The sequence below is a fragment of the Platalea leucorodia genome (assembly GCF_965183815.1).
Source record: "Platalea leucorodia genome assembly, chromosome: 3".
NCBI lineage: Eukaryota > Metazoa > Chordata > Aves > Pelecaniformes > Threskiornithidae > Platalea > Platalea leucorodia.
Window position 1 is genome coordinate 91,613,479 of NC_138825.1, and position 16,196 is coordinate 91,629,674.

Genomic DNA, 16,196 nt, shown 5'->3' on the forward strand with positions numbered 1-16,196 from the left:
GGGTTTTGTTAACTTCTGTTCAAAGCTATTCAAAACCAGAAGTCCTGAGAACAATGTCCAGACTTTAACGTGTGTCATCTTGAATTGACCAAGTGAACAGTGGATTTACTTCTAGTGATGCTAGAAGTTAAGCTTCTTAGAAGACCGAATGATCTCAAGGCTTTTGATTTACTACCATTTAAATTGTAGATAGAATGTAGGGGTATAGGCACTGGTTTTAACTATTAAAATATTGTAATTATCCAGACTGTCAACTATAATATTGTATTGGGTTGTATTCTATAATTAATGCACTCTGGATTGCTTTTTAACTTTTGGGTTTTAATTTCTTTTTTTCTTTGGCATATCATATGTAGTGACTACTCTAGTGATTATTCTGACTGGACAGCAGATGCAGGAATCAATCTGCAACCACCAAAGAAAATTCCTAAAATTAAAACAAAGAAAGCAGGAAGTAGTTCAGAGGATGAAGAAGGACCTGAAAAACAAAAGAAGCAAATTAAAAAGGAAAGGAAAAAAGGCATTGAGGAGAAAGATGGACCATCAACATCACCAAAGAAGAGGAAACCCAAAGAGAGAAAACAAAAGGTTAGATTTCTTTGTATATTACAGGATGCTGACCCCTACTGTCTTAGAAAGAATTGGATGAATGATTCAGTTACGTATGCAACTTAATATTGTCTAATTTGAAAACATAATGACTTTTACTAGTAATAAATTATAATTACTGACTCTTGTAAGTCAAATGATAGATTACTGTAATGATACACTTTCTAAATATGATGCATTTCACTTAGGGAACACTTTTAATGTCCTTAATACCATCTTTTCTCAGACCAGAAACTTCCTTTTTATGGATGTATCGAGTATTGGTATAATATGTGCCTGTATTTTTTAAGCTGTACTGACTTGTCTCCCCACTTAATTGCAATTTCTTCTAGGTCTGTACAATCATGTCATTTTTTTCTATCAGTTCCACAATGTGTATTTGCATTATGCTTACCGCTATACTTCTATCAAGGGGAGTTTCACTTGATCAGGGTTTTGTTGTTTGTGTTTTGTTTGCTTTGTAATATAACCATGTCATTCCAATTTAGATCAGTACATGGAAATTTTCAGTGACTTTTGTTATTTTCAGTGTGTTGTGGCTTTTTGGGAGGTTTGTTTTGTTTTTAATTAAGTGTTAGATCAGAAAACTTGTGTTCTTCATCCTTTCTTTATAGAGGCCAGAAGTGATCTATCTGGTAGATGCTAATTGCTTTCATAAGCTCATAGGTTCTATTTTTGCAATACCCAAGGAAACCAACTGAATCATCTAAGTAACTAAATAACTGTATTTTGTTTGTTTATAAGATTAGGAGTCCTCAGCATTCCTTAAGATGATTATTTCAGCATTTTGGCCCTCATTAGAAGGCAGACTGACAAAACAGCTGTTTTAATATGCAGGATGTTAGGTGGGAGTCTTTACTCTTTGATTACGCTACTTTTTGTTTATTGTACACAGTCATTGGTTGTAGTGTCAATGCTAACATTATCTTGGTATTTACACAGTCTGAAACCAGAAGAAGGTATGAGATCAGGAAAACAAATGGTGGAGTCCTTTTTTTTGATGGTTGAAAGCTCTAGTTCAGCTTTTTATTGTAAAATATGAGACCGGCTGACAGCCTAGTATTTCCACTTAGACTAAAGCTGAACTGGGTATTTTAGGAATCTTGCATCCACTTTGGTCCCAGTTATCAGATGCAGGAGGTCTTTGATTCCAAACATATCAGACTTGGATATTTCAGATTTTTAAAGATGACCTGCTCTGTTCTTGAATCACAAGAAAATATTAGGCTGGAAGGAATAACAGAAAATCATCCTCTTCCCTCTGTCCCTAGGTAGGATTAATTATACCTGTCATTCCTGACAGATGTTTGTCTTTCAAGTTTCTTGTGGCGGAGATTGTACCTCCTTACTGGGCAGAGAGCTCACAGTCCTTACTGTAGAAAGTTCTTGCTGTTTCCTGAACCTGAACCAAAATTAGGGCTTTCCATTGAGGAAAGAAGTTTTGACCATCTTTGTAGCCAGGCACAGAATCTTAGGAATTAAGAAAGGAGTGGAGAAGGAATGTAATTCTTTTCTATTAATGCATGGGCTGTCAAGATCTTGAATGGTGCTTAGATCTCTAATCCCCCTCTACCAAAAGTAGGTCTAAAAAATGATAGAGCAGTGAAGGGCAAGAAAGGAGCACCCAGGAGGATCAAAGGGTACAGAATATTTTTTCTTTGGGGCAGACACAAAGAGGCTGACTCTTAGAAGGGAGAGCGTTTGGAGGAGATACGATAAAAAAGCTTTTATAAAACTATGAAAGGTCTAGAAATTAATAAATGCAGAATGATTTCCTTCCTTATTTTGTTACAGTGAGGTGTAACACCCAATGACACAGACATGAAGCTCAAAAAAGGGTCTTTTCCCCATTCAACCCCCACCCCCTGAAAGCAAACAAAAACTCCAAACCACCTGAGCATGTAATCAGGTTGTGGAACTAATTACTAAAGGATTTAGTAGTTTCAGAAATGATTAGACAAATTCACTGGGACTAGTTTCTTCCTGATGATTAACTGTGATGGCCTGAGTTCAGGCATGGCTTCCAGAGGGTCTTAAACTGATTACTAACGTGTGAAGTTACATCAAGGGAAGATTTTCTGTTTAAAGGCTATTTCTTACTACTTCCCCATAATTCACCAATGAGCTAGAGGGATTGTGCTCTGATGTGGTGCATCAGTTTTTCACGAGACAGACTTGCTTGAGCCTGAAAATCCACAAGGTGCTTCTATGTCAGTGATTTATTGCAATGGAGAGGTTCTGTTTTGATTTTTTTTGTTTTTTTAACTGCGTGTATGCTTTTTGCTGCAGCACACACTGATGCTCCAGAGGCACGCTCAAAGCGGTTGCCATCCTGGTGAAACCACAGTCAAATTTGTGCAATGGAGTTACACCTGGAGTGTCCTGTTTGCAGTTCAGGGATGCAGGGTCTTCCATTAGCGGCTACATGGAGTGGATTTCTGTACAACTGCCCAAGGTTGCTTACTATACGTGCACAAGACGCTGTTAATAATTTCAAAGCAACCTTGCTTGGATAGTTGTACAGAAACCTGCTTTATCTGGCCTATGATGTATAGACATGCAGTGTGCACCTAGGGCCAACAACTGCAGTGAGCTTTGTTACTTAAAAATAAATGATGTGGGCATACCGTCTGAAAATGCAGTTCCACAGCACATTGTAGTAAATACGCCAGAGGGGAATGTGGATGTGCCCGATCTGGTCATTTCCACATGCTTTACCTCTGTTTATGTTCGTTAGTTTCTTCCTCCTCACTTCGTGGGGCTCCTTAATTGGAGGCAGCTGTATAGTTGTAGTGTCTTATGGGCCAAGGCAACAGTGTGAATTTGGTTAAAGAGAATGGCATATTTCAGTTTTATCTTTTAGGGCATGAGACGTAATTACTGGAGTGTTAATAAATTCAGTCTTTGTTAGAAGAGCCCCACCACCCCAAAGCCCACTCAGTTTTTCAGATCATTAATGTTTTTGGTCTTGGTGTTACAGTAAGCAGTTAAGTAAGATTTATCTTCACACTGGCACTAATTTCCTTTTTACATTAAATATACTTAAGAAATGGCAGTTGATTTTAATAAAACACTTCCCAAAATACAAGACTTCCCCAAAAGTTAGTTTATTCATACTAATCTTTTGTGTACATTTTCTTCAGAGGCTGGCTGTGGGAGTTCTGACAGAAAATGGTTTGACACTGGAAGAATGGCTGCCTTCAGCATGGATTACAGACACTGTTCCTCGTCGGTGCCCATTTGTGCCACAGATGGGGGATGAGGTATTGTAGTTTTTCCCTCTATGTTCTTGCTTGTTTCAGCTTGTTTTTGCCTTTTTTATTTTCATCTGTGCGTTTTTTCCGGAGATGTAATACCATTTATTATCAGAATATTTTGGATTTTCTTTAAAACATTCTTTGATCTGGCTGAAATCTGCTTTTGCTTCCTTTACTCTTTCCCGTACTTAAAAAGTATTCTGCACAGTGTTGCTTTGACTTTTTTTATTCCATGCTGTTGCAGTAACATTCCTTTTTGTGCTATGTCCAGGGTGTTACATGACACGTGTATACAAGCTCTGTGAGATGCTTTATCTAGTGAAACTAGTCCGTAGTTGTAGAGCATCTTTTACACTGAAGAATAGGTAAGAAGTGAAATAGGAATTTAAGTTTTTTGGAAAACTTCAGTTTGGGACTTGTAAAAACCAGGAATTAAACCTTTGTGGAGAGGGTGGGTTTTTTGTGTCGTTTCTTTTTTAAATTAATTTATTCTGAGGAAAATCTCTGATATTGTCCTTTTCACTTGTGTTTCTGATATCAGTAGACTTCTCCTGGTCTCGTACAACAGAAAACCACACGAGAAGTTTTGTATCTATGTGTTTTACAGGAACTAGACTGTAAACACTTTGTAAACACGGCCCAGGTGTCTCAAAACACAGTGGCAAAAGGACACCCACCAGTTTTCTACATTGAAATATATAGCATGTGAACATTAAAGCGAATTGTATGCAAAAGTAGTATCCAATAGAAGGCAGTCTTGAAAACCAGAGTCTGTGCATGTTTCCTAAAATCCCCTCAGGTTAAAATAAGAGGAAATAGCTGGCTTGTGCTGTAACGTGTCGTCTGTTGGCTGTTCAGGGAGCGGCACGTTTCTGAGGTACTAAACAGAGTTCTCCTATAGTTCACACCTTCGGAATGCAGATGGAGAAATACCTGACGTGGTGGCAAAGCTGATTAACTTTGTTCTTGAGCTAGAGCTGTTTGTAGGTACCACCTTAGAAACCGCATCAGGAGCAGAGGTTGCATGTGCAAGCAGTTTTGTTTTCACTGGGTCACTTCACTGATGCAGTTCACAGCACAGCTATGCAGAAGTTCCGTTGGCGTTGCTGTTGAGTGAGGGAAGGAGCATTTTAAGTCGAGAGTTGCAACTGGAAAAAATGCTTATGTATTTATACCCTCCAGCAAGCATGTTGTGGAGACTGTGCTGTTCAAAAGATCAAGTCCAAATAAATATATTTGGTGCCTGATACCATCTGGATACAGTGAAGCAGCCAAGGATTTGTCTGTACCATATTACCCAGGAGACTTTAACATTGTATCAGTTTAGTAAGATAAACTAGTGTGTTTGGTTTGGCACCTACTGAACAGCTTGTGCACTGTGTACTAGGCATATCTAAGCAGGCTGCATTCTTTTGCTGAGAAATGTTTTATATTGGTGAATAGGAAATTTCCTGTCCTGTGCCTAGGAGTAGTTGCACCAATAGAGAGTACGTTTGTAATCAAGCTGCTCTGTCTAAAATTCTCTCTCTGATACTTGCCCTCCCCAGATTTGCCGAAGATGTGAAAAGAAGCTATTCATCTAAAAGTTACTTTTGAGATCCACAGAAATTAAAGAGCAGTTTAATTAGAGAAATATGATGAGAAGAGGTCTCATGTGGCCTTCGAACATTTTGGTGGATGATTGGTATATTTTTGTAAGATTTGGGAGGAGAGGTATTCCAAATTCATTCTTACAGCTGTACAAACAAGTAAGAAAAAACAGTAGTGCTATGTTTAGTTATACTCAGTGCATAAGAATAGCACTTACCGTCCCTTTCCCCTTTCTGAATACTGCCATTTACAGACCTTTGTCACGTGTCTTGAGGAACAGTGGAAACACACCAGTGACATGGGACTGCAGTTTCCCTGTCTGATGATCGAAGTACAATGCATATGTGTTGGAGTATTCAGCCATTAACACAATAAAGAACAGTTTTGTGTGGGTACTACAACAAACATGCAGAAGCAGGAATTTATCAAGATTAAAAATATAATTTCCTGGAAAAAGGCATAAGTTTTTTTTTTTTTTCCACAGATATCTTTCTAATTTTTTCTTCTGACGGAAGATGCAATGCTTAGAGCCATTTACAAAATGAAAATGTTTCACTTCTGTAAACAGTGGGTTGAATTTATGTAGAGGTTTAGCAGAAACAGTAAGTGTAGGAGGAATTGCTTGTAGCCTGTACTACTAAGTGGATTTTTTTGTTTTGATTCACTGGAAGGTATGGGAAACAATTGTCACAACGTTGAAAGTGTAATTTAATTTGGCATTATTTCAGATCTCTCTCTCAGTAGCCTCTGTTCCTTTTCCTGCCAGTTAGTTTCTGACAGTGCATAGGAGATTCTCACTGCTTTCATGCCTTCTGTAACTACTGTGCGTTTTTTCCCTATGAGGATATTGCGCACGTTGAATATTCAGAAAAACAAGCGTTTAAAAAAATTACAGTGCTGAGTCTTTCTCCATTTTAAAAAAAAAAATTGCCATGTGACATTAAGAAAGTATAGTAACTGTTAATGTAGAAACTTGACAGACGCTTGTTTATAATGTTTTATGATACAACTGTTTCAGAAAGTATGTGGAAATACAAATATTAGTGTGGTTTTTTTGTATAAATGTATTTTAAAACTTACTGAGGGCTTTTCACTCTGCTTTTTTTGTTGTTTTAGACTTTTTACATTTAAGCTATTGTTCCCTCATCCTACTTAATGGGAATCCCGTGTTTATGGCTTGGGGCACTTTTAGAGGATTTTATAATTTGGAATGCATCGTACCTGGAATACAGCTGTTTATCAGACATTTGTTCTAATTAGTTTGAGGAACCTCTGTTTCGCTTTTCAGATACATTCCTTGAATATATGTTTAAGGTTTTCAGCTTACTGTTTTATTACAGTGATGGCTTATAACAAAAGCATTCATACACATGGTATCATATACAACAGGATCAAAGTAAAACTAACAGACTCTGGATGTCTGAACCATGGAATGATTTGAAAATTTTTAATAAGCAGTTGAAATGTCTATTTTCAGTTCGTTCATGTATTTGTTAGGTTCTTTGTTCAGTGGTATGGAAGCGAACACCAAAATCTTACCAGAACAATAAAAAATAGCTGAATTTTCCTTCTAGAATTTATTTCTTGTTCAAAAAATACATGATTAGCCAGATAGTGAATTTAGTGATACTTGATTGTCATCTTATGGCTATCCTACAGTGATGAATGACCAGGTGGATTAGTGGAGTTCATATTACTGTCATTGAGTTGCTCTATAGTGCGATGATAAATAGATATTCTTGTTTCTGATTTCGTTTTGGTCTCATGTGTAATTCAGGATATTTCGCTCATAGGGAAAATGGTGTTCTAAATCTTTCCTACTTTTTCTGTACATGATTCTATGATACCTGCTTTAATTGTCCACCACTTAATTTTTTGAGAACCTGTGACTTTTGCTGGGAAACAGAGTGGGGAAAAAGTTGATGGTAAAATAGAAAGTACACACATTGTATGGCAGTGATATGCTAGCATTTCAACTCCTCAAAGTCTTTGTTAGGTAACTGTCACATTTCACTTTTAGGTCTACTATTTCCGACAAGGTCATGAAGCATACGTTGTAATGGCTAAGAAGAACAAAATATATAGTATTAATCCCAAGAAACAACCATGGCATAAAATGGAATTACGGGTATGACTTCTTTTTCTTTTTTGTTTGGTATCTTAATATTAAAAAAAGTTTGGAAACTAACTGAAAGAAGATTCTTGATACAGATGTTTCTAATGTTGTGCTCTTAATATTTTAAGATAAGGGGGAAAAGTGAACTTAATAAATAGTCAAATGAAATCAGACGTTAAACTGTACTTCTTTTTGCATCTGCTTGAGCAGATGAGGTGGTTACACTTAATAGCAAAATACTTTTCAAACGAGTTACGTTGTGAAATAATAGCTTGTTTTGAAAGACTAAATTTCAGATACTTTGTTTTGACGTGTTCTGGCAGAAATCTGGTCTTTTTGGTATACCCATATTTTCGTGTTTCAGAAAGTTATATTCATCTTAACTTGACTGGTCGTACATAACATTTTGTTTGTTCCAGGAGCAAGAGCTGATGAAAATAGTTGGGATTAAGTACGAAGTAGGATTGCCTACTCTCTGCTGTCTTAAACTAGCTTTTCTTGACCCTGATACGGGTAAACTAACTGGAGGATCATTTACCATGAAGTAAGAAAAGCTATGTTATATTCAAATTGGGGGCTTTCTTGCAGGGGGGCAGGGAGATGAGGCTGAAAGTTAGAGATACCATTAATGTTGTGACTTGAGCTTTTGCTTTTGAAGTGTTGAATTCAAAGTGTTAGTTTTTTTATGTAAGTGCTTTACTTCATGCTTTTGCTGTTTTATCGCTTAATAGTTGTGTGTTCTGTTGTAATTAGGTACCATGATATGCCAGATGTCATAGATTTCCTAGTTTTGAGGCAGCAGTTTGATGATGCGAAACACAGGCGATGGAATATAGGTGAGTTGTGTGAGGAGTTTTTTGATATGGTTTTTTTGTTTGTTTTTTCTAAGTGTACCTATTTTCATGATAACCTATTAAAAAGTAGGTTATGGTAAATAAATCCTAATACTGTGCTGAAATCAGAGAATAAGCTCTGTCTGTATTTGGATGTGGAGTCCTACTTTGTCCTTGACTGAAGCTACAGCAAGCAAACAAAATACTGAAGGTGATCTGTAAAAGAAGGTGCAAAGAAAATCTCAGTTGTGTGTTTGCAGAGAGGAATTAAGAATACTTTTTAGAAATACGGTGTTTATTGGTAACTGATAACTTATTGTAGCCTGTATATTGCTTGTCTCTTTTTTTTTTTTATTGAAGGCCCTCTTACAACTGAATTGCTACTAGTTTTTTTGTTTTGTTTTGTTTGTTTGTTTGTTTTAATTTCTGGATTATCTGCTGGAAATATGGAAACATCGTCTCCACCATTTAAAATTCATGATCTCTAGATCGTACAAAGAGAATGCCGTTCCCATGTCTTTATACTTGTTTGAATTCTATTCTAAACCCAATATGGTTTAGCTTCATTGAAGCGTATATAATTATAATTCACTGCTGTGTGATGTGGGGATGTTTTGATTCGTTTTAATTTGCCCATGCTTAGTTATTTCAAAGTGTTGGATACTGGAGAATGTCCATGACAGGCACGTCCTCCAGTCAGATCTATTTCCTGGTCATCTTTTCCTTATGATAACAAAGATCACCTTTCAACAATGAAGTCTAACTAGGGGGAGAGAAAGCTGCATTATGACAAAATGATCCTCTAAGGTGGTGGTGTTTTTTTTCAGGTCAGGAAATACGTGTGTTCCCATTCATAAGAACAGCCTTAGATTGTCCCTGAAACTTAAAAGATTAAGCAAATATTACCAATTCCTCAGAGTTCAGGATGAACTCTGTTCCCCTAAGAGAGAAATTTGTATACGATACCATGTTTACAGAATTATAGGCATTGTTAAGTCCTTTCCAGTATCTCAGTATATTCTGTGAAATGACATACTCCTGAAAGTGAAATATTGATAGCCTTCCTCTTTTTCTTTTCTTTTTTTTTTTTTAAAGCAGGTCTCAGTGCTAAACACATTTTCCATAAAGTAGCAGTCATTACTGTACCAACTCAGTTCCTATGGTTCTTCGATTCAGGAGCCGTAGCTAGCATGTACACAGTTGACTTGGCAGCGTTTCTTGCGACTTCAGGCAAAGCATCATACAGGAGACTGGAGGACTTTAATGCAGCAACACGATGGTGTATCTGATTGCCTGTGTAGAAACCACTGATATGACCTATGTTTCTGCAAATGTGCTGCCTCCTAGTCTGTTTTCAAAGTGCTGTCCTCTCCTAAGTTCATTGTAGCTAAGTACCCTGAAGAAGTGGCACAGCTGGATGTTAAAAGCTTTTTTTTTTTTATTGCTTCTTACCTGACTTTTTGGCCAGGAAAGATGAATTGATCTCCTGTCCTTTGATGTACATCGTGATATCCTTGCTTAGGATGTGTGCCTTAGCAGTAGATGTATAAATTACATTATGCCATATTAATAAGTTCCATATCATCTCATACTTCAAATTATGTTGTCTGAAAAGACAGCTAGTCTTCAGTTCTGTAGGGAATTTGGTGAAGACCCTAGGCTTGTGAATCAACAGGAAATATAAACCTCAATTTCTTCTTTAAAGATAATTTCAGTTTAAAGATCCCTTAAGAGACAAGATTGGTCTACATCTATTATTATGTCAGCAAGCTTCGCTTTTTCCTGGTGGTTATGGATCTGTCGTGTTGTCCTCTGCTGTGCCATACTCGCTTTCTCACAAGGTCATGGCAGCAGTAGAAGAATGGCTGCCATACCCGGTATGTGAAGAGCTGAGCCGGAAGTCATCTGTCCGCCCTTGTGATAAAAATACAGGCGTAGAAGAGGGACTTTGAAATGTTACCCTTCCTGCCCTCAGAACTATGAGCCCAGGTAGCATCTCCTTCCTGGGCTGGCAACTGTATTTCTAGAAGCTTGCAGTGTGGAAAGAATCGGAGGTACACAGAAAGTATTGAAAGTGCCAGAACCTTTTATCAACCTTCAATGTAAATAATGTGCATTTAGGCCAGTAGTGTCTAATACCAGCTTGTAACTCTGACAAGTGTGTGTTAGAGTTCATTCTTCAGTTCCTCTTTCAGGTGGTAAAAATAGTGGTAAAATAGTCTCCTCCTTTGAGACCATATGAAATGCTAAAGCAGAGATAGCAGACACTGTTGTTAAAACTGTTACAGCTCTTCCAGGAGCCTTCCAGAGTGCTGTCCTGCTCTCTACATTGATACTTTGGATATTTTACTAGTGTATGCTTATGGAACATTGCTTGAAATAAATCGTGCACTGTTTCGTGGCAGTGCGGAACACAATATAAAAATGTTCCTTGAAAGTAGATCGTATTTTTACCAGGATAAGGAGAAATGCCTGAGAACTGTACATGAAACTGTTCCTGAGTATTTAACGACGTGAATCTGAAATCCCCAAGGTTTATCTGACGTGTTCAAGTCTTCTGAACTTTCACCATAGCTCTTCATCAACAAGCTGATATTTTTTTCATGTCACACAGTTGCTGGTTTGTCTTCTCAGGACTACTGTTACTATCTTTTCTTATTCCTCTATGATTTCTGGCACTTAGCCTACAAATATTTTTATAGCTACTCTTTGGAGAGTCACTGGATATTAGATTTTCTGACTCCACTTTAAGTCATTAAAACATTGATCTTTTAACCCATAACAATCCTTGGTGTTTTGGTGGGGGTTTTTTGGTGGGTTTTTTTGTGTTGTGGTTTTGTTGTTCTTTGGGTTTTGTTTGTTTTAGAGAAGAATATTTGCTTATCTGTAATATTTATATTTTGTAATATTAAATGTATATTAATGTATGAATCCTTTCAGAAATATCAAGCTTAAAAAGTTTGAGAAGTGACAGGTTCTTACTTCTACTCAGGTTCTATTTATTGCATATCTATATCTAATAGTTTAACTACAAGATTAATGCTTGGGGCTAAAATCTATTGCAGTAGGATTCCTGCAGCTTTAGCTGTATGTCTTTAGACAGGTGTGCGTACCTGTCTCTTACATAGCAGCCACTTTAAGTTCAACATACATTTTATGTTTTCATCAAGGTAACGTTATCTGGTGATACACAGTTCTGGAAAATTATGCTAAATCCTTCTTCTAATAAGAATTTTTGGTCTGCTGGCCGCATAGATGAGGTAACACACAGGACACTGGAAAAATAGTGATTCAAGAGATTGTGCTGTGGGCTTCTTCAGTCATGTTGTTTTCTGCTTTAGCATTCTGTCCATAGGCATGCTGTGGCTCTTGAGAAATTGGAAGCGGCTGTCAGTATACGCTCCTTCCAGCGGTTTTGATCTGCTTAATGTTCAGCCCCATGAAGGCACTCACAGTTGTACTTACACACATTTCTTTGTAAAACTGATCACTAGGGAACGCCATATTGGGAGACTACTTTAAGAGCTCTTCAGAATAATTTATGCCTTTAAAATAAAGCATCAACCCTTATTTACATTTTTGATCTTGCATTTCAGATATTTCTGGTGTACTTAGTTGTATTGCATTCAGCACAATTAGGACTATTAATGGAAGCTTTGTAATTGTCCTAGAATTACTTGTAATCCATTAAATTAAAAAGAAAAGTGCAGTAAACAAAGCAGAACATTTTTGACAATATATTTGCTTCCTATTAATTCAGACAACTGCAGCAAGCATTTGGGCACAGTGTGGATGTACTGAAATAGAACAAACATTGCAGCAGTTGAGAAAGTGTGTGTGTATATTCAAATACCATGAAAACAAAAATGTGCAGTTCTTGGAATCTCAGACTTAAATTACATTTGTTCTTGTATTGAGCAAATTGAATACTTTGCTAAAAATTGTTTCTAAATTCTGTGGCATGCATTACAGAAAATGTTAGAATTTATGATGGCATGTCATACACATATTTTCACGTAATTTTTTTTAATAATGCTTCTGACCTTTTTTCTCAGCTAGGCGAATGCTTTGAAATAGTGAAAACATTTCAAGTCATAGTAAATTACTTTGCTAACCTTTTGAAGAAGTTTTAATAAATTTTATTCTTTTGTCAGTCAGATTGCCTGCATAGCAAAGGGAGTGAACCTCCGAGTTACATTTGGGTAGCTGAAAAAGCACTTCAGAAACTAAGGAGGAGGAGCTCAGCAGCATGTAAAATATTCCCCATACGAAAGTGTCACAATGCTCAGTTACTTTAAGATAGCATGTAGTGTTTAATGCAAGTAGATTTGTGTCTTAAAGCTATAACACTGAAATGTCTTACCTTTTATATGAAATTAAGAAATAAATTCATATGTAGATAGATTCATAAATCATTAATTGTTTTTTTTTTTTAATGCCATATTAACTTTCATTTCGGTTTAAAAGCAGCCTTCAGAAAGAATTTAATAATACTTTTTTAAAAACTGAGTATGATTCATGTTTGCCTGTTGAGGCTACAAGTGTTCAAAAGGATTTCTGTATTCAAGATCAAGCCAAAGGTATCTTAAAACTGCTTTTCTTGGGAGGAGTAAGGTGCCTTACATTGATGAAATTATTCTGTGTTCTTACCTAGGTGATCGTTTCAGGTCAGTGATAGATGATGCTTGGTGGTTTGGAACAATTGAAAGCCAGGAACCTCTTCAGCCTGATTATCCTGATAGCTTATTTCAGTGCTACAATGTCTGGTTAGCAAATTTATCTTCAATCTTTTATTTTAATTAGTTACTTCATTTGAAGTACTGACTGAGCAACTTGCTTTCATTAAATTCAGTCCTGCATCTCACTGTGCCAGTTTATTACAATATTCTGTGGTATATAAATAAGTTATGTTACAAACATTAAATAATTACATTGTTGAAGCAGTATTAGTAGATAATGTAAATTTGGTTATTTTTAAGCTGGGACAATGGTGATACTGAGAAGATGAGCCCTTGGGACATGGAGCTGATACCAAGTAATGGTATGGTACATTAATAATATAACTTGCTTTAAAGTGTGTTTAAAGAAGAAGAAAAACGTTGTATGGTTTTAACTCAATAATCCTGTTTCGGGGCGTAGGGGGAAGGCCCATAAACCAGTTGCATTTGAAGAACATCCTTAAATCAATTATTAAACTAAAAGCAGATCAAGATAAATGAACTGCAAAAAAATGTACAGCCATACAGACAATCTAAGTGTATGTTGGAAATAGACAGAAGTGTTACAAAAACTTAAAACAGATGATGTACAGTTAAAGGTAACTTTTTGTACAGTTAGGGAGGATTGAAGATAAATCTGTGCCCTGTGTCAGCTTTGAGGAGGCTGGCTGCTCTGAGACCTGTCAGCGTGCCTGCAGATGTTCAGTGCATTGAAGACGCAACATGCACCTGTGAGGCAGTTTGGTAACGGTAGGATTTGCTCCGTGTCTGGCCCAGCACGTGTGGCAGATAGACATGCTGCAGAGTGGACAGCATAGCACGGGCACTGTTCGCAGCCAAGAATATAGTATTTCTTCTTTCCTGACTTAGGAGGGTTTTTTGAAGATTTCATAAAAGTCTGGTTAAAAAAATTAAGTAGAATTAGCATTTTTTGCTTGTTTTTTCCAGGAAACATTTGTTAATATTGCCACTCATACATAACCATATAAGTAACCATAAATAATTCTTAATTCTTTTTAATTGTAAATGTATTCATTTCAACTTTTCATTTCTGTTCAATCCGTCTTTTAATGGGTACCTTTTTGTCATAAGTAACATACAGAAGTTAGAGTGCTAACGTGACTAAAATAGTTAATTAAAATAGGCAGATAACCAAACCTGAACCTGATTTTTTTTTCTGTATCCACAAATAACTGACTTTTGTTACACCTTCCTTAAAAAAAATTGGTAAAGAGGAGCACGTTGCATCATACTCTGAAAATCTGCTGTTACATTATGAATTGTCAAAGTTGGTAGGTCCTTAGGAATGCTAGGGTGATGGCACACTTCATTCGCTTGCTCAGGAGCTCTGGTTTTAGCATTTGACCTCACAGAAATGTGACAAGGTGGAACCACTACCTGGAGAACGTTTTAGTGTTAATATGATGTTTTAGTGTCCATCTAAAAATGATTGACCATTCATTACCAAAATGATTTATTGCCAAGAATTTTGGGATTAAAAAAAAAACCAAACCAAACCAAAACAAAAAACCCAAACAAACAAAACAAAACCCTGCAAACTTTAACTGTGATAAAGGAGTGTCTTAGCTGGTTCTAAAATGAGTTCTACAGTTAGCTGTTCAGAAGAGAATAAATCTTGTTTCATGGAGGACTTGTACACCAAACTGCATTGTAAGGATTTAAATTTAACATACAACAATATACAGAAAGGATCCTGGATGCATCCAAAATGCCTTTGAGCAAATCAAGATCTATGCATTTGTTTTGGTTAGTAAAATGATGTTATATGTCTTTGAATTATAGGTATATGTATTGCACAAGATGCAAAGATTTATGTTTTATTTTGTTTTCATGTTACATTCTAGCTGTATTTCCAGAAGAACTGGGAACTAGTGTTCCTTTAACAGATGATGAACGTAGAACGCTGCTCTACAAACCTCTGGATGGAGAGTGGGGTTCCAGGACCCGAGACGAGGAGTGCGACAGAATTATTGCAGGGATAAACCAACTCATGACTCTAGGTAAATCCTGAATAATGTGGGAAATGTTTTTGTGTTATATTTTTCAGACTATGCTCATGTGTAGTTCTGTAATTACCAAAATGAATGTGATAAAATACCCTTTTTATCTCTTGATTGGACCAACTTTCTCATTGCACATTTTTAAATTTTTCATGTAGTGAGTACATTTAAATCCTAAATTTTCTCCTGTTTTCAACGATAATGATTGCTTTTTGGTAGATAATTTGACACATGCTAGGGATTTGGGTTTTACCTCCTAAAAACAAGTACTTGATTTTTTACTTTAGCTACCAGAATCTCTTGTTGGGGTTAAAATTGCAAACTTTGATGAACAGAATATTAACTATATTACAGGCAGATATGGGGAAAAAACACCTTAAATACGTACTTAGAGAATGGATGCCTATGTGTAGATTTCCCCTGTATTAGCCTTTTCTAATTCCCATTTTCTCCTCCACATTGCCTTAGTTGTGCAAAATGTTAAGGAAAAAGTAATTGATTAACTTACAAAAAGCCACTTGCTATTTGGTTGTAGAGCAATTACTCTTTACGGGCAGCTTCTGAAAAAGTAATTGTTAAAATGTTTAACACATCACTGCAATATTTAAAAGATGGGTGGCAGCGATGGAGATCCATCAGTGAAACACAGGCTGAATCATAAGTCTTTTGTATGTTTTGTGGTGAGCAGACTGTGTTAAGTCTTAGGTTTTGGGGTAACAGTTGTCACAGACAATTTTTTTTTTACTTGTTTTTGAAGTACTTGAAGCAAGGTAAGACACTAATGTAACTTTCAAAATACTTGTGATACCTAAATGTCCCACATCACGGCTGCTTTGGTGACATAGTGCATAAGAAGCTTCCCTTGGCTTCCAAAAGAAAGGAAATATACATACAGTGTAGTAATCCAAATTACAGAATTGCATTAAAAAAACTTGTGAGGAAATTAAATTTTCGTTGTTTTCACTGTGTCATCTAAGAGTAATGGTTTTACGTTTTGCATTACATTGTATGGCATACTGCTTAGTTTGGGATTTAACTATAGCATATGTGGT

General features: G+C 36.4%; 1 protein-coding gene across 7 annotated transcripts in view; it reads left to right on the forward strand.

Annotated features, from left to right (window-relative positions):
- The window catches only part of PHIP (PHIP subunit of CUL4-Ring ligase complex), a 137,545-nt gene that overhangs the window by 84,864 nt on the left and 36,485 nt on the right, over positions 1-16,196 (forward strand). For 6 of the 7 annotated variants that reach the window (XR_014227736.1, XR_014227738.1, XR_014227739.1 and 3 more), the window contains 8 exons: positions 357-588; positions 3,753-3,872; positions 7,477-7,584; positions 7,992-8,116; positions 8,326-8,408; positions 13,060-13,171; positions 13,385-13,446; positions 14,989-15,144. Coding sequence is in view for 2 of the 7 variants with exons in the window: in XM_082307534.1 (XP_082163660.1) it covers positions 357-588; positions 3,753-3,872; positions 7,477-7,584; positions 7,992-8,116; positions 8,326-8,408; positions 13,060-13,171; positions 13,385-13,446; positions 14,989-15,144 (998 nt within the window). In the remaining 5 variants the exon portion in view is untranslated. The remainder of the gene's footprint in view (positions 1-356; positions 589-3,752; positions 3,873-7,476; positions 7,585-7,991; positions 8,117-8,325; positions 8,409-13,059; positions 13,172-13,384; positions 13,447-14,988; positions 15,145-16,196) is intronic. The other variant, XR_014227737.1, reaches the window with a different exon arrangement.